General features: G+C 43.6%; 1 protein-coding gene across 11 annotated transcripts in view; it reads right to left on the reverse strand.

Annotated features, from left to right (window-relative positions):
* PPP1R12B (protein phosphatase 1 regulatory subunit 12B) overlaps positions 1-21,605 on the reverse strand; it is a 229,912-nt gene that overhangs the window by 13,988 nt on the left and 194,319 nt on the right. For 9 of the 11 annotated variants that reach the window (XM_045983432.1, XM_045983429.1, XM_045983437.1 and 6 more), the window contains 5 exons: positions 12,958-12,974; positions 9,595-9,739; positions 8,539-8,643; positions 5,047-5,100; positions 3,762-3,812 (listed from right to left, as the gene is read on the reverse strand). In XM_045983432.1, the coding sequence (XP_045839388.1) occupies positions 3,762-3,812; positions 5,047-5,100; positions 8,539-8,643; positions 9,595-9,739; positions 12,958-12,974 (372 nt within the window). The remainder of the gene's footprint in view (positions 1-3,761; positions 3,813-5,046; positions 5,101-8,538; positions 8,644-9,594; positions 9,740-12,957; positions 12,975-21,605) is intronic. The other 2 variants (XM_045983430.1, XM_045983427.1) reach the window with 1 other exon arrangement.

The raw sequence follows: 21,605 nt of genomic DNA on the forward strand, positions 1-21,605 counted from the left end.
GTGAAGAAGCAAGAAAATGAAAGGCAGCATGAGGGGGAAAAAACAGTGAAAAGGAAAAACAAGCAGAGACAAACTGCAGAATATCTCTTTCCCCAAAGAAGGAGAATGAGCACCTTGGAAAAAAGGCAGAGCAGCCCAACACTTCCATGGAGCCATTGAAGGGTAGGGATCAGGCAGTGGTTCTTACCCTCTGCAAGCATCTTGGCCATGGGAGAGGACTGAGATCAGAGGAGATCATGGTGCAGCATATGGAAATATTTAAATAAATGGGCAGGGACCAAACATAAGAACCAATGGAAAGTCCCTGGCTCTCACCCTTCTTTGGTGTTGACCTTGGACCAAAGCTTTCAACATAACCATAGTCATTACATGAAGTGGTCCTTGCCTCCGAGGGAGTAATATAAAAGGTATGAGCAATGAAAATGATTCAATCTAACAAATGAGTATAAGCAGATCGAGGTGGAAGAATTTGGAAGTTATCAGCATGAGGGAGAGAGGCAGGAAACAATCTGGTGGAATGTTCCGTAGGAAATAGTACTGAAAATAAGGCAGCAAGATGAAGGGGAGGGCAGGGCACAGAGCAGGGTGGGCAAGGGCAGGATCAGCTAGTGGTATTTCCAGAGTAAGTAAAAATAAAAATTCCAAGAGCGATCTAAAAGGGGAGTGGCAAAAAAAAAAAAATAAATAAAAAAAAAATAAAAGGGGAGTGGCTGCTGGGCCCCTCATGCAAGGACCTGGGAGAGGCAGGGAGGAGGTCTGGGAAGGAGGCCAATGCTGAATGGCTGATGCAGTAAAAAAGTCATCCAGTCTGATGTGGGCCAGACCCAGTGCAGCCTCGCACAGCTCACGCTGACATGCACACCTGTCAGAGGCTGGCACATCATTCTACTCCAGTCCAGGATCTGAGTGCGGTATGTCCTGGGGAGAACTCAAAAGTACTTACCTTTCCAGTAAGGCCAGAAAGATGCAACCCATGTCACAAGCTCAGAGCCCCATGTACATCTGGGCAAGCCCATCTCAGGGTTCCCCATTTCACTTGGCCTTTGTACTTTATTTGCCAGAATCAGAAAAACAGGCACCAGAGTCACTTTCTGTTCTTGAGGATCTACTGGATCTATGGGGTTCACTCGAGGTCAACCTTCAACCTGCTCCCTCCTAATTGCTCCAAGAGGTTTGAGCATCTGTATAAACCAAATACGCAACAGGCATGGGGGCTAACTGGACCTTAGTTGTACTGGGTCCCAGATTCGATAAGACAGTTACCTGTGTGGTTGACTGGCTGCCTAGCACACAGAGATTTTAACCACTGATCATTCCCAAGATGTTACTGACCACAAACTGTAGCCTGGATGAAGAAGGACTTAAAAGCTACCCAAGCAGCTTCTTAGACTCCTTTAAGGTCAGTGACATCAATTTTATGATGTCTGTATCTAAATATTTGACGTTTTGCTTATCTCAAGGTAATAGACGCAAATATGAAATTGGTGTTGGCTGTGAGGCTTGTATGTTCCTCCCCCTTCGTCCTCTAGGGGGAGCCAGACGATCTGTAAACCTGGTGTTGGGCTTGGACCTGAGCAAAGGGCATTTAGGGGCTTTAGAACTTGCAGGTGTGTCTTCTCCATTTGACTTTGCAACTGGTCATGGAGAGTAATGGCAATTGACTGAATGCATCCATTTTTAAACTAAAAACAAAAAAACAAAAACCAGTTTCAAATCAGTACGCCTATTTTTTGGCCTAAACAGCCAGGATCTGGCTTCCTTTGATAATTTAAACAACTGGATCTGAAGCTGGCTGGCAAACAACTTGAGCCTGAGGGAGAGAACACCTTCATGTATCTTGATCTCTTCAGGAAAGAAAGGAACTCGTGACCTAGTTTAGGAAGTCCTCGCTCTGACAGAACAGGGAGAAAGAAATATCGAAGCCTCTCTCAAATCAGAGGCCTAAGAGCAACTAGAACCACTGAAGGGGCTCAGCAATTTAGGATCAGAACAGAAATAAAGAAGGACCTCAACTGCTCCACTTGGGGACTTTCTGGGTCTTTGCGTGTGGGCCCGGGGAGAGTGGTGCGGAGTTCTGTGACTAGTGGGTCTGGGCTAGCCTTGGGCTTCTGGGTCCTCATGAGAAGGCACCAGCTTTGGTTTCATTTACATGTTCCTGATCAGCACTTGGGCTGTTCCTTAATGAACACCACCGACAGCTGCCTAACAGCAGAGTACAGACAGCGTCTACTCAAGGGGTTTCAAAAATGGAGGAGCCCCCAGTGCAACCAAGAACTGTGGATATTCATTCATCCAGAACTGTTTAGTTCTACTAACACACCGCTCGAAATGGGAGAGAATACTTCTGTGCTCTAGGAGAGGTGGGTTTGGAAAAATCAGAAGATGGAGAAGCTAAGGGTGTTGGGTCATCCTGTTTTTACCATCGGAGAATTAACCATTAAGTGTTTTTACTTCCTGCTCTTTTACATCAACTTGAAAGATATAAGTGCCACTTTTTGGAGATATAAAAAGGTATTGCTTGAAATTCTATGTGAATGGGATCAGTTACAGCTTTGGAATGGTGACGAAGAACTCAAGGGCAGGGCATATCTCCCTCATTCTGGAATTATATAAAGAGTAACAGGACTATGAGCACTGGATCTTCTGTAAACTTGTCAGGACTTGTCAGGTCCTGAGAAGTTTTTTCTTCAGTAAATAACCGATTTTTTGGCCATCGTAGTAATAAATGTCTCTCCTAAAGTGCTCTAACTGCATATTAGGGACGCTCACTCACAGCAAGAGCTCTGGGGATCTGCCTTGTACTACCCCAGTGTTTGTTGCTCCCAGGTCAGGAAACCCGAGTTTCATCAGAGGAATGCTTTGTATGATACAGCTGGTAAAATAAGATCCTTGAAGTTAAAAAAAAAAAAAAAAAGGCCAAAGCCGAGCAAGTGCTAGGTGACTATGGGCATGAGGCATCACGTACTCTCAGGGCTCAGATGCTCCCACGTCAGCCCCAGGTGGCCACCCTGAGCAGCTCTATGTTCCCTACTGTTCTTGCAGGCCCCTTCCAGAGCAGGGAATTGCCTCTTCTGGGTTGACTGCCAGTTCTCAGCACTCAAAGCTGCCTGGGATGGCAGTTGTTCTTTAAAGCGGCTAATGGAGATGATGATCATTGCAGGGCACGGTGAAGGGAGAGAGGAAAGCAGTAAGCCGTGGGGTGTCACTGGGGGCATGAGCTTATTCTAGTGGGCGAGTGCCGAATATTACTGAATATTTCAGGGGAAATGGGCTGGGGCAGGAAATGGGTGTCTGAATTAATCTGCATTTTGCTGCAGAATGACTCAAACTGTGTCGCAGCAAAGGGCTGCGACAGGGAGGCGCACCAGCCAGGAACGCTTCTGGCTGTGTTCAGGCTCCCCTGGGCACCTCATGGGAGGCCTAGAGAGCTGGGACCCTTGTTTTAGCCTTTTCATCCAGCCCCTGAGGGTGAAGCTATTGCTTGGGAAAATCTTAGAAGTTGACCTTAGCTTTGTCTCCCGCCTGCAGACACCTCCCCTTAAGCCAGAGCAGCACTGGTTCCCAGATGGGCTGCTGGGTGATCTGAGGGGGCCTCTGAAATGGCCGAGGAGAGATGCTTGGCTCCTCTTCACACATCATCTCTTCTTGAGGGGGTTGAGTGTGTGGGGAAATCTGGAGGGGCAGGCCTAGGCTTAATCACTGAGTCCTAGTAGGCATTTAGGGAATGGGCACACAAAGAAAGAAGAAAGAGCTCTCCATACCTTCATCTCCTCCTCCATCTCTGACATTTTCCGCTCCAAGGCTCGCCTCTCCTGTTTAGAAACAATGAGACTGTTGAACATCGACTGGGTTTAGAAGGGAGTCAAAATGCTGCCTCTCAGGGGCCACGTGATCAGCGTCACATCTCAGGCAAACCTCATGCAGGAGACTAAGAGACTAAGGAGACCGTCCGATTTGTGGGATGAAACTACTTCATTGATAGAAATCACATGACTTAAATCTCCATCAGAATGTTCGAAGAGAAGCAAGTGGGTCCTCTGGATATTCTGATTTTCTGGATATTTCTGGATATTCTGAATTTCAAATGACTGCCAGTGACCAGGGCCCTTGTTTTCTATTAATAAAAGGCATCCTTATCTTCAATAATGCTCCCCTCAAATTCCTAAGGAGCTGCTTCTACCACGATAGGGAGCTGATGGTAAGTGGGGAAGCAACCACCATTATCTGGGCAGAAATAGCACCCTTCCCCCTAGCCCCTCTCTCTCAGCAACCCACTCCTGATTCAGCCTGGACTCTGAAGATTCCTTCATTAGATGAGATGCCAGTGAGGTTTTGTTATAGGCCAAGGAAATAAAATATAAAACTTTGCTGCTTTCCAAATTAAACAGGAGGGATGAGAACATATTATATATACCCTTAGGGTCAAATCACAGCTAGGGTTCATCAATAAATCTGAGTTTTCCCAATCCAAGAATGTCAAATCCCAGAAAAATATTCTGAATGCAGTTGGGAGGTCAGCAATTGAACTGGAATGCCCCCCCACCCCCCGCCCCAGTCAGAGTGACTGCAAGATTCTGCTGGCTCATAGAACAAGTCAGAAGACCTAAATCAATGGCAGAGGGTCCTGCCGAAAGCTTCCTTTCTGTTCAAGGTGACAGGAAGGGGAAAGAGACCTTGGTACAGAGGTCTACATGTGAACTGATTTATAGTAAACCAAAATATACTGTAGGGGTGTGTGTGTGTGTGTGTGTGTGTGTGTGTGTGTGCAGTTCTGCCTATAGGCCAAACCAGTGCATGGGATGACCTTCCAAGGACCCACCCCAGACCCTAAGACTGAACTAAGTGAAAAGCACTAACCATCCAAAGAAGCCAAAAGGACTAGCAATCAAACTGCTGTCCAGAGTCACACAAAAAGAATTTATTATCAAGCTAGGAATGGAATGTGGCAGAACTCCCGCCTTCTTAAGACGAACTTTTTCCACTGGCCTGAACAACAAAGTCAGAGAAACTCAGATGAAACAGAGGGGGGAAGAAACACACACATACCCTTTTCTCCATCTCCAGCATTGATGATCGGTCAGAGGTCTTCTCTTGTTTCTGCTAGTGCAAATTGAAGACAAACAGCGGTCACTTTGGTTGTCTCAGGGTCACTAGGAAGCCCAGTCTCGTTCAGCTTCACCATGAGACACCCAGAAATAGATGTCAGGACTTGGGCTCTCAGAGCCTTCTCTGGGGCAGAAGTCCCTAGCTAACAGATTCTGATAGATCTCTAAAGCTGACATTTTTGCGTCTCTCAAGTTTGCAGGATTCCCACGAGGGAGCAGAGGTGGTAATAATGCTTCTTAAAATTTAAGCACAGTCCCAAATGCAAAGACATCCCCACAACACACACACACACACACACACACACACACACACACACACACATTTGTTAGGTCTTCAACGCCAACTGTCTCCTTATACCTCACCGCCTGTCTCTTCTCCTGGTCTGTGAGTAATCTCACAACCCAGACGAAATGAAAAGTGGCTTTTCTTATTTGAAAGCTAGAGGCTCATGAACTTGAGGGTCTAAGCCCCATGGCACTCTCCTAAGCAATCCCTTTGCACTTGTCCTCCTTCTGCTTTCAGCACTGATGCTGTTTCTCTTTTAAGGCAGTGGTGTGCACGCGTGGGCGGGCTTCCCAGGTTTCTCGGAGCCCACTCCTGCGAGCAGCCCTGCTTTGAACTGAATAGCTCCACTTTTATCTCTTTTGTATACTGAGCTTCCAGGTGAGGTGAGATTTTACCTGAACAAAAGACTGGAACTTAGAATATCTTTGACTTTTGCTATAAATGTCACAGAAGGGCCAAGAAGATTTAGCCACCATAGCTAAAAAGTAGAATAACTTCCGGTAGTGACTCTTAAACAGGGACTGGAAATGAACCTTAAGTTCCTTTTGGCCTTAGCACTATAAAATTTCTTACATTTAATAGACTATATTTAATAAATATGGGGTGATTACTTTTATTTTGCCTAGTACCATGCGCAAGCAACACTTTAAAAATACAGAAAGTATACTGGTTTTTTGGCAGAGCTTTCTTTTTTCAGAATATTAAGGGATAGCTAGAGCTAACAGTAAAACTCTGATTTCTGGCTCCTGTCCTGGGCTTTCACCTTCTGTTCTGAAGGTCAGGGCCATCTGCCTTTCCACTGAATCTACGAGAAACGGAAGGAAAAGAAAAAAGGCAGAAGGAGATCTGGGCGCTGGTTTGTATCCTCGTACCCTCCCTTCCCTGAGCCTGAGAAGCACAGAAGCTGCCACGATTTCAGTATTTTCATTTAGTTCCCTTCTACAGAGTGACCTTAACTAGTTCACTTCTACGAAGAACTCGTTTTGTTTTGCTTTTAAAATCTTAACCCCCTTAGAGTCAGGGCAGACCTTTCATGTAAAGCATCACATGTGTCCATGTGGTAAGTGTCTCCCTACGACGTGTGGGACTGACAGGCTCTCCCTCCTCCCGTCCTGCCAGACACTCCATTTGTAGTAAACAGCAGAGGACTGGTTTGTAGCACCACTGTTTCTTCTGAATTTCCATCACTTGTATTTGGCAAAACTCAGTATATTCTGACACACCCAGCAGAGCAGTTGGCTAGAAAGTAAGCCCTTTTCCCCAGTGACTGGAAGGGCTGATTTTATTTTCAGTGTCCCCCGTGCGAGTCAATGTCAGCCGCTTGTTAGCCTGCTCAACTGCTCCGGAGTCCGAGCTGGTGGAAAAGCCAAGAACCCCTAAAGGTCAAGAAATGTGCTTCTGGAGACAGTGGGGAGCAGGTGACATTGGGTCTTCCCGTGGCTCCTCACGTGACTGCCCCCCGCCATTTCCTGTAAAATACCCCCGGTCATTCCTGATGGGAAGCAGCAGCAGGTCTGTATTAATTAATCGTTGTCAGTTCGTGGCACAACTCAGAAGAAAAGTCAGCCTTTGGAATCTTCCGTGGGTGTGCTGTGAATGACCCGTTCTGCCTGCTTCAGGCATGCTGGGGTCAGCGGAGCCCTCGAGGTTCATTTAGTTCCATCCCCCTGCCATGTGTGTGTGGGGTGTGTGTGTGTGTGTGTGTGTGTGTTTTCTTCTGGATTGAAACCCACTTTTCTTGTCCCACTGAATCACTCTGTGCGCAGCTGTCCTCTGTGCTACAGCAGGTCTTACAAACCCCAGCCGAAGAGCCATGCTCAGCTACTACAACCAGGCGGAGGGGGGCCTCTTCCAAATGATGGGCAGTTCACAGGCCAGGCCACCCACTGGGTGCCTAGCTGGGCCCCTCTCTGGAGAGCGCCCATATCCCAGTGTCTGCAGTTAAGTCGTGCGGTCTCCCAGCGCTGGCTCACCCCATTCCAGAGGGGATGCTGTGAGATGATCCAAGGTGCCTGACCACCCCTGCCCCCCCGAACCCCAAGTACTCAGTACTGTACACTCCTAGTGTTTTAGGCTTTGCTTTTCCATTATATCATACGGCCAGAACAACTAGCCGTCTCTGGTTTTCATTTATGGCTTCCCAGTAGAAAGCCATTTTTACTTCCATTCAGCTTTCAAAATTCTTAGTCACTGGGCTTTCCAGGAGGGCTATAACTCCATAGGTTTCCTGTTAACTCAGCAATCACCCAAGACGGCACTTGCTGCAGTGTTTGTCTCACTGGTGATGAGGTTATTGCCTCTAGTCCCCTCTAAAGCGTTGCCTAATTAAATCAGGCCTGGCAGTAAAAGGGTTTATCTGGTCTGTTTGCCGCTAACATTCCTTATTCCTCGGCTGAACACTGGTGGTGGCTTGAGGAGGTAACATATGCTGCAGGACAGAATCTTTGCTTTGGGATCTGGTTGTACATTCTAACAAGACATTTGTCCTTGATTTCTTTTTTAAAGAGAGAGACAGAGAGCACGAGAGAGCATGAGGAAGGGGGAGAAGCCGAAGGAGATGGAGACAGAGAATTCTAAGCAGGCTCCATGCTCAGCAAGGAGCAACTCAGGGCTCTATCTTATGACCCTGAGATCACGATCTGAGCTGAAACTGAGTCAGATGCTTAACTGACTGAGCCACCCAGGTGCTCCTGTCCTTAATTTCTTGTACGACCCATGCTAACCATTATTTCTCTAGGCCTGATTTGCTGCCTCTCTACATTGGGCTTAATGGTGTCTTGCTTATCCCTCTCTAGGAGCTGACCGCAGATAACTGAACTGAAACATGATGATCACGACAGGAGACACTGTTAGGCACTAATTTTGTGATACTGGCTAATACCCTTCTACTAAGAAATAAGTAGATAATCCATAATATTAATTATTAGCACTCAGGCTATTAGGAATTGTTCACTGAATGACCAGTTTTCCGCTTTAAGTTAAATGCCGATTGAACCCTGAAATCAGATGAGAATCTCCACTTCTGTCCTCTTGTCTCTGGGGAGGGCCAGTCTTCATTCCCTGTCACTTCCCCTCTCTCAGAGCCCTAGGTTATTCTGCCTCCTCGCACTCACCCTGCCACCCAGCCTTTTTCCTCTTCTCCCTTACCTGGGCCATCTTCTCAAGCTTGGACTTTATATCTGTTAGCTCTAGCTGGGCCTCCTGAAGTTTTGTTTTCAGTTTTTGGTTTTCGGTCAGGGCACTCTCGTAGAGCTGAGGGGAGGGAAAAAGAATCAGGTCACCTACTAGGCAGGGCTCCCAGGATTAGCACTCACACAGTTTCATCCTATGAGAACCCCCGCTGCCCCAGACCATCATTGTGGGGCAGATGGAGAAGATGGAAGAAGTCTAGGAAACAAATTACATTCAGCCAATTGGTTTCTTGCATTCTTACATTCACCAATTGGTGAAGTCCCAGGTGCTGAACAAAAACGAACAGAATGGTGCTCCAACTTCAAAAATGTTATTCTCCAGGGGAAAAAAATAGTCACTGTGGTTCCCAGTACAAAGAGAACTATTTTTTTTTTTTTTTTTTAGAGCCAGTCTAGTGTGTATATTGATTTTAGTCAAGTTCTGCTTAACACAACATTAACAAAACAAACATTTCATTAACGAAAACGGTTTTTCCCCCTGGCATCTCAAGCACTTGAAAGAGAAGGTTTTCAAACTGGCCCCTGGAGCTAGGTCCTCTTCTGCAAGAACCAAAGGCAATGAACTGTAAAGTGTTTTAAACCCCCCAAACCAGATTATCATTTACCATCACCAAGAAGTATTTGGTTGACATTCACAGGACTTCATGAAAAGCACATGTTTGTTAATGATATGAGTCTTACCAAATGACTCCCCACGGCTCAGACACACGAAAAACTACTTTTATTTTCCCTTTCTACAACTGTCAATCTTTACTTTCTCCTACACCTGTAAATACCTGATTCAAGGCATAGATTTACTGCGCTAAAAACAATATATGGAACGGTCTGTATTTAGCTGGTAGAGAGATGGAGCAAACCAAGAAACCCGAAAAGAATTAGTTGCTCGGATTTATCACGGAAGCACCTTTTCTTCTGGTTCATGGGAACTACACTCATTTTTCTCCACTGGGGAAAAGGCTGAGAGCTTGACGTGCTGTAACCCAACAATGGGAAAGTTGAAAAGGGAGCCTACTTTTTTATAATCCCTGTTGCTGTCCTCCTCCACGCGGCTGGTCAGGCTGGCGAGGCGGGCCTCCCGGGCCTCACGGCGGGCTCTCGCTGAGGCCCGGTCACCATAAGAATCGCTGCTTGTAGGGTTACTACCTCCTGATTCCAACCTGTCGGAGATACATCAAAGGTAAACATTGGTTCAAGAATGAAGAGATAGGGGGAGGGGAATGCTTCAGGGGAGTCGTGACTTTTCTAAGAAGCACTTGAGAGCCTTGGCCAGAAACAAGGCACATTCCTTACTCGAATCTCCTCCGCCAGCATTCTCGGACCTCGGGGCTAAGCCACGCCAGCTTGGAGGAGGCAGTTGTCTTTTGCCAAGAATGGAGCTTACTTGAAAAACTGGCGGTTTGGACTCATGTGCCGACTTAAATCTTAGAGCTTTTCAAATTAGTTCGGGGTTGAAGAGCTTTCCTCAAAGAGTGTGCTTTTAAAAGCATAAGTTTTTTGGATCTCAGTGCTCTTAGACAATGATTCCAACGAACTGGCAATGAATCAGAAACATATGGACCTGGGAGTTCTGAGCTGGAGGGGGCCTGGGGGGGATGATAAGGAGGACGTGGTGCGTATGTTTTTTAGGTGCACTGCAGGTTTGTTGGAATCTCAAACATTTCAGGGTACCACCATGGCTATTTTTCTACCCTCTGTTTTCCAGTCCACATTGTGGACTTTGATGAGGGTTTCTACGTCTTCCAGCAGTTGAGCTCTGAGAGTTGACCGGGGCCTCATTTCCAGGAGTGGTTAATTTCATTAGTGGAAGGGTCTCTCAGCTGATTATCTGTTTAAGTGTACAGCGATTATCCTGATTCTTAACCGTGGTTTACATTTTTCTCAGACTTTGCTCTTTCCAAATGAAAATGTGGCCCATGAGACTGCTATGTACAGACCAGCCCTGCAGAGCTCTCCCTCCCCAAACGGGGATGGTGTGCAGAGTCACAGCTGTGGAACTTCCATCTGAAGGCTCTGTCCTGCGGTAGCTATTGCCAAAGCTAGGGGTCAGGGAGCTGGACTAAATGTCAGAAGTAATAAAGGGACAACAGGGAGGACACAGAGGGGGAGAGGCAAAGCTCCTAATGACATTAATGGCCACTCTGTCTTACAGAGATGCTCAGTCCTACAACGTTCTTTGAAACGTTCTTTTTCTTCTTACACTTCTTTTTTTTTTAATTTGTAAATAGAAACCTCTTTACTGACTTTTCTGATTTCAAAAGCAATATATGCTTAAAGAAAAATGTAAGTAATACCAAAGTGTCTAAAACAGAAAGTGAAAGTCACTACATAATCCTGCCCAAGAAAGAACCCACCATTAACAGTTTATTTCATATCCTTGCAAAAAGTTAAACACATAGATACGTTAAAATGTACATACTTCTATAAATAAAACCAGGTAATACACACTATTATCTAACTCTCCTCCTCCCTCCACTTGGAGGCATCTCACCACATAAGTAAACAGATCTGCCTCATTAAAAAAAAAATGATGCACAGTCTCCCACCATGTGGTTGTATGGCAACTGAATCTTCTAGTGACAGACAATTATATTACTTATAACTTTTTAGCTATTAGAAATGATGCTACAGTGAGAAGACTTGTCTATAAATTTTAGTGCATTCGTCCAATCTTAGAAGTGGAACCCTTTGGTCAAGGGGCAAGTCTATTTTAAATTTTGATATACGTATTGTCATACCGTCCTTCAGAGAGTTTAATCCAATAGGAGAAACACTCTCATTGAATTAAATATTTGTAGATCACTGAGAAGGTTGAGTATCTTTGGTTATTCATCTTCCTTTCTGAATTGTCTATTCAAAGCTTTTGTTAATCTTTTGCTTGTTACACTGTGGGAGCATTCTACAGAGCAAGGCTTTTAAGACGAACATAAGGTACAAATATTTTTTCCTACCTTATTTTTTGTTTCTGTTTATGGTGTCTATTACTAGCAGAGATTTTACATTTTATATAACTAAACTGGACAATTTTTACCTTTATGGTACCATGCCTGGGAGAGAGAGTCTTTCCTATATAAAGAGTATACATATTCTCTTCTATTGCTTTTGTAGTAAAATAATTTTCTCTTAAAAACTGTAGTCCATCTGGAATCTGGTTTCGTTTTGTTTTTTTGGTATGGCTTCAGGGAAAGATCTGTCTTCTCAAATAGTTGGTCGTGCCAATGATCGCTTACCAAATAACTCTTCCCCGACAGAACTGAGACATCATCACCTTATACACACGTGACTCTGGGGAACTATCTACTGTGTCCCACTGATATCTTTGTTTATTCCTGAACTAATACCTCACTCTTTTAACCTTTAGTTTTGTAACATATTTTGAGGTCCATAGGGAAGTCTCTTTTCATAAATGGCTATTATAATGTAACAGAATTTAAAAAAAAATTAACTATGGCAAAATACCACTCTCCACCAGTTTTGCAAAACTAATTTTCTGCTGGGTTAGATGTAAATTATTTATCTTCAGCCTGTGCCTGGTGAGAGGGTAAGCAGAGGAAGAATCCAAGCAAGCTTACACATTTTGAAATATATCATTAAGGTAGGATAAGCTCAATTATCAAATAAATAATAAGACTCACTTGTCCTATGTTATTCCATAACTATATTTTCCCTCAATCTCTTCTTAGTTTCTCTATCAGAGGAAAACTGGAAAGGGAGAGGTTCACACTTTTGGCTCCACAGTCTTTATATTTTTTATTTGGTTCTTCAGGAAGATCAGTTTTGTATCCTCAGATGCTAGGTGAAAAATGAGGATCATTCCCCAAACTCTGATCTGTTTCCTTAATTTTTAGCACTTGCAACTCTGGTCTTTAGCTCATTCAATAAATTATTACAGAGCACCATCTGGGTACAAGGAATTGTGTTAGGTTCACTATTAAGTGACAGTATCTAAATGCAATCACAATTCAGGCACGTACCCTGCAACAAAGTCTTCCCGGAACCACCAGATTAGGCTAATGGCTTTTTCTCTCTGCTCATAATACCTGTCCATACTACTATCTTGGCCCTTACTGAAGGTGAGGATAGGGTTTTATCCAAGTTGTTTCTGTAGCACAGTGCCTGGTAGGTGCTGTAGGAAAATTAATGTGGTGGAAGTATATAAACCGAATTGGAAGGAGGAGACTCTGACGGCAGGAGGTGAGTTGAAAAGCTGCGGCATTAACTTGGGCAGGAAATAATAGAAGTCTGAACTACCGTGGTGGCTGAGGAAATGGAAGGAAAGGATGTGAGAAATATGAGCGTACGATATAAAGCTAAGTTTAATTAGACATGCACTTCTCACAAGTATTAAGCATGCATATAAAACAGGGAAAGGTCTTACCTAGAAAGTCTTTCATGCTAGAGAAAGGAAGAGACAAAACAAAAAACCAGCATTAGCAAGGGACTGATAATTATTATTTCCATTTACAAATGCACTTTTCAAATCAGATGTCCCAACTTCACAGTTGGAGATACGGGTGCAATTTAAGAAGAGCAATTCAACGGACGGCACAGAAGGCTACTTAGTCTTCCATGACTCAGTAGATTTGAGACTTTGGGGAAAGCATCTTTTTTAACTGGAAGTCAGCAAACTGTAAAATGATCAAAAACTGCACCCCCACTCTTACCCACACCACCCAACAAACCATCCTTGTGTTCTAGGAGGGGCTGATTTTCTGTGTGGCATTTAGCCTCTCTGGATCTCAACGTCCATTCTATTAACTTCCTTCGGTTCACAAACCCCAGCCCTGCCCTGGGTACTGCATTCTACAAATATTAAAACCCAGGACAGTTCCTGGCTTTACCCTAGCCCCTAGTGAAGGGTGAGTAGGAGGGTGCAGGGAACAGGAATCCTAGTCCCTAGGAGGGTGGTTAGGAAATGAAAAGAATATAAAAGTACTTTGAGGTCTCAGCAGAAAGGAGTTTTATAGAAGCACACTGTAAGCTTGGTTATCTACTGATGGTCTATCTATGGTTGTAAACAAACAACAAACAATAATTATGTCGATATTTTACATTTTTAAAAGTCATAGATCACCATTTCCCTCTTAGTTCCACTTTTTTTTTTTTTTTTTTTTTAAAGAACTCAGGCAAACAGAAACTCACTTGATTTCAATGTATTTACTTATTTTCTCTTTGGAGATACTGAAGAACAATAAAGCCCTCAATGACACACAAGAGAAGGAGGAAGGGAAACAAGGGCCCAATAATCTACAAAAGGAATAATAAATTCTTTGACTACTGAGGACTCGCTCAATGACACTGCTTTGTTGTAGAAGCATTACACAGTCCCTGGAAGCCACTGGTTTGCCAACCGACAGAGCGTGACAGTACAATACAGACCACCCCCTAAAGCTGTCCAGAAGTGTTTGCTGAAAGGAATTCTCTCTCTAAATCATGAGTATATTCATCAGAATTCTTTTGTGTATTTTCAAAATGCACATATCCTAACGTCAATCCTAGAGACTCTCTTTCCCAAGGTCTAGAGTAGTGCCTTCTGACATGTATTTCTTTAAAGTCCCCCAGGTGATTCTGTTGTACAGCCCTGGCCAAGCACCACTGGACTAAACAAAGGCTTTTCAACATGTGGATGTGGACCACTGGAGATGGGGAAGCCAGTAAGAAAAGTATATGGTGCATCTTTAGCCTTCTCAGACGCTTGGAGTATCCTAAGCTTACAAATCTGGAATTGAGGAATTTCCGTCTCACATTTATAACTGATCTTCAGTGAGAGCCATAGCCTAGCCTACACTATCAATGACTACCCTATCAACATTGACTAGGGTTGTTTCTCTCTCTCTCTTTTTAAGATTTTATTTATTTGACACAGAGAGAGAGATCACAAGTAGGCAGAGAGGCAAGTAGAAAGAGGGGGAAGCAGGCTCCCTGCTGAGCAGAGAGCCCAACGTGGGGCTTGATCCCAGGACCTTGAGATCACTGACCTGAGCCAAAGGCAGAAGCTTTACCAACTGAGCCACCCAGCGACCCCTAGGGTTGTTTCTCTTACTTAAATCCTATTTTTAAACAAAGACACTAAATCTTAATCACCTCTTGAGAATTTAATTAACATATAAACACGTTTCAAGTCTACTCAAGTAAAACTGAGATGCTACACTGTTGGGAATGCCCACTCACCAGCTTAGTGATAAGGTCCAGCCTTTAAGGCATCTGGGTGAATTCAAATTCATATCCCAGGAGGACTGTAAACTGACATGCCAAAGATTCATGAATTAAGAATCAACTCCATACCAGCAAATGTTAAGGGTCTACTGAATTTAAGAACCCACTGCACGCAAAGCCCTGCAGAAGAGGTCCCAAGGAAGAATGCCCAGAATAAGCTGCAGGAGTCAGGAGAGCACCATGAACAGAATCAACAATCGTCTGAAGCGATGGGAGGAACCCATGTGAGTAAGTGTACTCACCAGTGGGCCCCAACCACAAAGGCTTCCTGAAACTCATGAATTATGAGAAGAGAAGGTTAGAGAAATACAAAGATACACATACACACTTTAAAAAAGATATGTTGTTGGGGTGGGCGGGGGGGTCCTTACCAGTGATCCATGCATTTATTCCCAGTGACACCTTCAGTGCCAGAACATGACAGGTGCTTGGTAAAGACTCACTGAACTAAACTGTTAATGTTTCTGGGAAAGAGTAGGATGTCCTTGGCTGGACCTCAGCTCTAATTGTTGCCTTGACATCTTTGAGCTATGTGACCTTGTGCAAGTTACCAGCTACTCTTGTGGTAAAAATTAAATGTGATAGTTACAAGGAAGTACATTCTTAAAATGTCAGCTTCCTCTCCTGCCCTGACCCCCTCCCCCATTCCCTTTCTGGTTGTAGAAATACTATACTGGCTGATGTCCGTTAGAGCAGTAAGTTAACTTAGGACCTTTGATTCAGGGAATTGAGCTCACAGGCAATCAAATGAAACAACAATTTAACAATTTAGGAGACCACTTACTTTCTCTTGCTGCTTCTAGGCAGAGCTGCCTTTTTCAAATTTCATCATCCATATGAGAGAATCATTCTTCCCCACCTACCCCCTTGGGAGGAACATTCTTGTCAGTCTCTCCAAGACAGACCTGCCACACCATGTCTTAGGTATGGAAAAGGACCCATGTATAATCAAACTGATCTGCCTTGTGCCTTCTTTTGCTTACTCATAACTGAAATAGAAGTCTACCTTGCATGGTATACACTGACCGAGACCTGATTCATTTACTGACAGATCATGTTTATCTATTGACTTTGTTATTTCTAAAATGTGGGACCTCACTTGAAAATGCTTTAGTTTCCTCCTTGTAAACATCTAATTTGTTGGGTAAGATTTTAGCTACATCTTCTGCTTTAAGTCCAGCTGGCCCTGTAGACTCTGGCAGTTGCCTCTAGAGTGAAGAAATAGTGTTTCTTTTCACTAAGACAAGGAAATTGGGATTTTACCAGGTATCATTTTTAGCTATTACATAGACATCATAGCATGCTAATCATTTCCACTGATTTATTCCTTATAAGAACGACACATAATTAACCTTTCTCATTTAGGATGGTCTGGAAACACTATGAAGCTATTTATGCCCTGTTGTCACCCCCAAGAAAGTTCTCAGATATGTGACTGTACAGTATGGCTGGATATACCGTCTGGCCACCACTGAGGAGGCTGATATAAAATATTAACACTTAAAAACAAGAAATAGGTTAGAACTACCACACAGCAATCAGGTTCCTGGATGGGAAAAGGTAGATTCCACTGGGTTTTCAAGAGGCCTAAATGAATTTCTCCACAGAGGACAGCATGCAGAGAAAGGTACTGCTAAGGGTGCTCAAGCCTATGCCTGCCGTACCAGTTCTGTCCCTCCAGGCATACTTGTAGGAGATAGCTTCCACAGACAGCCACGTAGAAGCTGATGAAGGACACTCATTTCCACCTGCTGGGAGCAACTGAAAGCAAGTATCACAGTCTGCTGTTTATCATTTTTTAAGGCATGTTAAGATTTGTGTTATCAATTGATTTTGGGGTGAACTTTAATTAAAAAAAAGTCTAGGTGATGAGTGATCCAGTAGACATGAGGGGAGATAATGTCCCTAGATCCAGATATCCAAGAAAGCAGGACTTTCAGTTAATCCTTGATCTCTCCTCACTACTTCGGACATTCCTCCCCCTCGTCCTGCTTTTACCTGACCTTTGGAGCTATCTGGACTCCCTGTTTTTTGTTTTATGGTTTGTTTTTTTTTTTTATAGCTTTCAAGGGCTACCTTAGCTATGTCCTGGGAAGGTCAACCCAACCAATTAGAGGAGAGCATATAAACCTTACGAACTGAGATGTGGATAGCAGCAGAGGTAGCATATCAGCATAACACAGTATCATTCTAAAAAAAGAAGGCAACTGGGATTTCTAAAGGTGATGGTATTCTCACTATAACAGCAATTAGCTTAAGAGGAGTGCTCTATAGGCTGAAAGTATACAGGACATGGGGCACGGGGGAGGCTCAGTTAAGCAGCCCACTCTTGATCTCAGGGTTGTGAGGCTGACCCCTGTGCTGGGCTCCACACTGGGTATGGAGCCTGCTTAAAATTCTCTCTCTCTCTCTCCTTTCCCCCATGCCATGCCCCTCCTTTCCCTCTCTAAAAACAACAACAACAACAAAACACACAGGACTTAGGGTATAATTTCCCAGCTTCTAATAAAAACCTTTTCATACATCCTCATTTTTTCATTGGTGGATTATCTCTAGAAACCATTACTTTGTTTGGCTTCTTGATATTCTAGATAATCTGGTGTTTGATGAAAAAACACTGGTTAGATTTAGGGAGAGAAAAGTTTGGGTTTCTCGGTTCTTGGGTAAAAGGAGCAGAGTGGCTGAAATGGTGAAGACTTCACTTCAATTTTCCCTTTTCATCCTGCTGTCGATCAAACTAAAGCACAGTTCATCATTACCCTGACACTGCTTCTTATTCTAAAAAGCGGCCTGCCACCCTGCAGGGAGACTACCGAGTGAATGTGGAGAGAGGGAGATAAGATAGAGTGGGAGTTTGCCTAAGTGGTCTCAGGGGAACAGCAAGCCAGGAAGTGACATCATAAAAGGTAAGCAGAACACAGGCTGGGGAAATGAACACTGAAGGTTTTCCAAGAGAAGATTCTAAGAAGTCAGCCTATTGGGCAACAAATAAGGAGAAGCCCTACAACACAGGGCTCGGGGACCCTAGCCAAATATAAGATCTTCTGGAAGCTAGGAATGTGAGTTCCTCTTACCTCTGCTCTGGCAATAGCCCTATCTTTCTCTGCAGGGTATCTCTCTCTTTTTTTTTTTTTTTTAATTTATTTTTATTTATTTATTTATTTTTTAAAAGATTTTATTTATTTATTTGACAGAGAGAGAGATCACAAGTAGGCAGAGAGGCAGGCAGAGAGAGAGGAGGAAGCAGGCTCCCTGCAGAGCAGAGAGCCCGACGCGGGGCTCGATCCCAGGACGCTGAGATCATGACCTGAGCCGAAGGCAGCGGCTTAATCCACTGAGCCACCCAGGCGCCCCAGGGTATCTCTTTTATTTATTTTTATTTCTAAAAAAGATTTTATTTATTTATTTATTTATGAGAGAGGGCAGGGGAGCAGAGAGAGAGGGACAAGGAGATTGTGCACTGAGTCCAGAGCCCAATGTGGAGCTTGATCTCAGGACCCTGAGATCATGACCTGAGCTGAAATCAGGAGTCAGACGGTTAACCACCCAGGTGCCCCCATGGTATCTCGCTTTTAAAAAACAGAACAGTTAGACTAAGAGTAACTATTGAAAGAATAGGGCCTGAAGAGCTTATCTGTACATGATGACATCATTTATTTTAGAGAAGGCATGAGTATTCTACCCTATTTGCAGTTAACACACATGTGTTATGTTAGGTGCTCTAGTCAGGAAGTCGTAGAAGGCACCTCTGTAAGTGTTTTAGTTAAAAGATTGTTCCTCTACCTTCTACTGAAGATGAATGATGGAGAAACTCTTCAGTGCATCTGAATGAGATAAAAACTGTTCACAGAAGGAATTAATTTCACAGCTTTTTAGGGCCCAACTGGGGGCACTAGGTACTGTGAATGAGACCCTGGAGTGGTAAAGACTAAGAGCTGTTCAGAAACCACTAGAACATAGAAAACAGAGATAAAAAGAATGATCAGCTACATAGGCCATAGTTTTAAAAAGTGCTCCAAAACCAAGAAGCCGGTTTTCTCCTTTCGTGCCTCTTGAAATTCTCCCATAATAATTTCATTGGTTGGGACCTGTTTCTGATCAAAGAACAGAGTGAAGATTGTCATTAATTCAGACGGCAATCCTGGAAAGGGACGGGAACCAGGCTGGTTTTGATTTGTGAAATGTGTAGGGCTCTCAGAACACCAGAGACTGGCTTAGAAAAATCCCCACAAAAGCTTTTAACTTGAAAGTTATCAGGAGTTCAGGAAGGCACGTAATTAAAACCAAACTCTTCCGACCAAGTTTAAAATAAAATTGTGGCTCTGGAAAGCTGGGCCCAAGGGAAAGGAATGAGACTAAGTCACATGTCTTCTGCCAAGACTGAAAGGGGTTTAACTTAAGTTCCTTTGGAGTTAGGGCCTGACCCCACAGTGATGGGAAAAAATCTCCTATTTACATTTTCCCTGAAAGGGACTAAGCAGAAAGAACATTTTATATCATGTTTTCGTGCACTAGCTGAGCCAGGGGAAACAATCTGAGCTATTCTGGGATGGCCTACAGAGAACCAGCCTTTCCCTTCAGTGTTCTCAGATTAATGACTGATGATGAACAAGTCAAGGATGGGAGTGTGGTTGCAACATGGACCTTTCGGATTCATAGAGCTACTGCAAAGCTACTCAATATTGGAGCTAATTGGCAAGTAATAGAATTCTACAGCTTCTTGAGCTTAAGAATCGTTCTGGCTTCCTACATATGTCTCAGAGAGACAGTTTTCCTAGCTTTCTACCTTAAGGGAAGAATACTCTTTACAGCTCAAACAGATGGGACTCAAGAAACTTGAAGGGAGGAGGCTCCTGGTCTAGCTTGAAAGGGAGCTTTCTGAATCTATACTGTTCTAGTAATAAACTTGGGGATCCTGCACAATTTGGAAAAATACAGGGGGGTGGAGAAAAACTTTCAAGACTTACACAAAGGTGTGACAGGAAAGGATAGTGATTGATGAGGCCTATATCAGGTTTTTTCTCCACATCTAAAAAATTAATATTTCCTTAATATCATTAAAAAAATCTTACTTGTATTAGCTTTCTATTGCTGCTGTGACAAATTATAATAAAGTGTAGTGCCTCAACACATCCATTTATTATCTCAGTTTTTGCAGGGCAGAAGTCCAGCACAGGTCTACAGGGTTCCCTGTTCATGTTCTCACTGGGCAGAAATCAAGGTGTCTACTGGATGGGCTCCTAGCTGGAGGCTCTGGGGGAAGAATCTGCTTTTAAGATCATTCATGGTGTTGGCAGAATCCAGTTTCTTGTGGCTGTAGATCTTAGTTCTCCACTGCCTTGCTGGCTGTCAGCTGGAGGCTGCTCACCGCTCCTACAGGTGTCCACATTCCTTCCCGCAAGGCCTCTTCTATTTTCAAGCCAACAACAGCAGACTGAGTCCTTTTCACACTTTAAATTTCTGTGGCTTCCCCTCTGTCATCAGCCAAGAAAGCTCTCTGCTTTTAAGGGATCATGTGATTAGATCAGGCCCACCCAGAAAAATCCCCCTGTCTTAAGGGAAATTGTGTCACATGACATAATCAGAGAAGAACTATCTCATCATATTTCTGGGCTTTGGAGATTAGGCCAGGACATCTCTGGGGAGCCATTTTAGAATTCTAACTAGCACAAGGATCCCTCTTTAAAAAACACGTGGTCTAGGGGCACCTGGGTGGCTCAGTGGGTTAAGCCTCTGCCTTTGGCTCAGGTCATGATCTCAGCGTCCTGGGATGGAGCTCCGCATGAGGCTCTCTGCTCAGCAGGGAGCCTGCTTCCTCTCTCTCTCTCTGCCTGCCTCTCTGCCTACCTGGGATCTCTGTCAAATAAATAAATAAAATCTTTAAAAAAAAAGAATTAAAAACAAAAACAAAAACAAAAACACGTGGTCTAGTTTATAACTTCCTCAAAATAAGAAATATCAATAATACATATGGCCAATCAGCTGCAGTTAGGTGATTATATGCGTTCAGAACTAGAATAATGCTGAGAACATGGTCTTGCACTGAGGAGAAGCGCGTGTCCGGCCAGCAGGTGCTGTGTGAGAGTGTGTGCTTCCAATTAAAATTTAGCTTTTAAAAGGATTAAATTACATACAACTTTATCATATTATACTCCTTGATTTGCCTTTCCCAATTATTTAATACCCATGGAACATAAACAAGCAAGAAAGTCAAGAAATACAGTACTTAACATTCAGTTTATATCATAAATATTTCTTTTTTTTTTTAAGTTTTCAGAGTGAGCGCACTTAAGTGGAGAGAAAGGAAGAGGCAGACTCCCTGGTGTGGGGCTTGTTGCCCTGAGCCTATGCTCGCTTTCTCTCTCTCCCAAATAAATAAATAAATAAATAAATAAATAAATACAATCTTTAAAAAGAAAAGGCTCTGTAGTAGACGCTGTTACTGATCACCACTAACATCTATTTTAGGCATTAACCTCTCCATTCCCAAAGCCTGGGAAAAGACGGATTTTTCTTTTAACATGGTAAATGTCCTTGTACAACAGCCTGCTTGAGCAGCAGTTATTTTAAACTTAGACAGCTACGATCAAATCAAAACCTTTGCAAGGGGGTTAGTGAGGCTCTCCAGACCTCACATTTCAAGAGGAAATAAACACTTGGGAACCTAAATAACATAAGGTAAACGTTTTTACTTCTAAGTAGGTCCCACATAAGGTCAGGCACTTTCTCTGCTCTTAGCCTTGTCTCTTTCTGTCCCCACAGAAGCCAAAATATTAACTCATGTATCTTGGAGCTACCAATGTACTAGCC

Source organism: Meles meles, chromosome 17 (genome assembly GCF_922984935.1).
Source record: "Meles meles chromosome 17, mMelMel3.1 paternal haplotype, whole genome shotgun sequence".
Lineage (NCBI taxonomy): Eukaryota > Metazoa > Chordata > Mammalia > Carnivora > Mustelidae > Meles > Meles meles.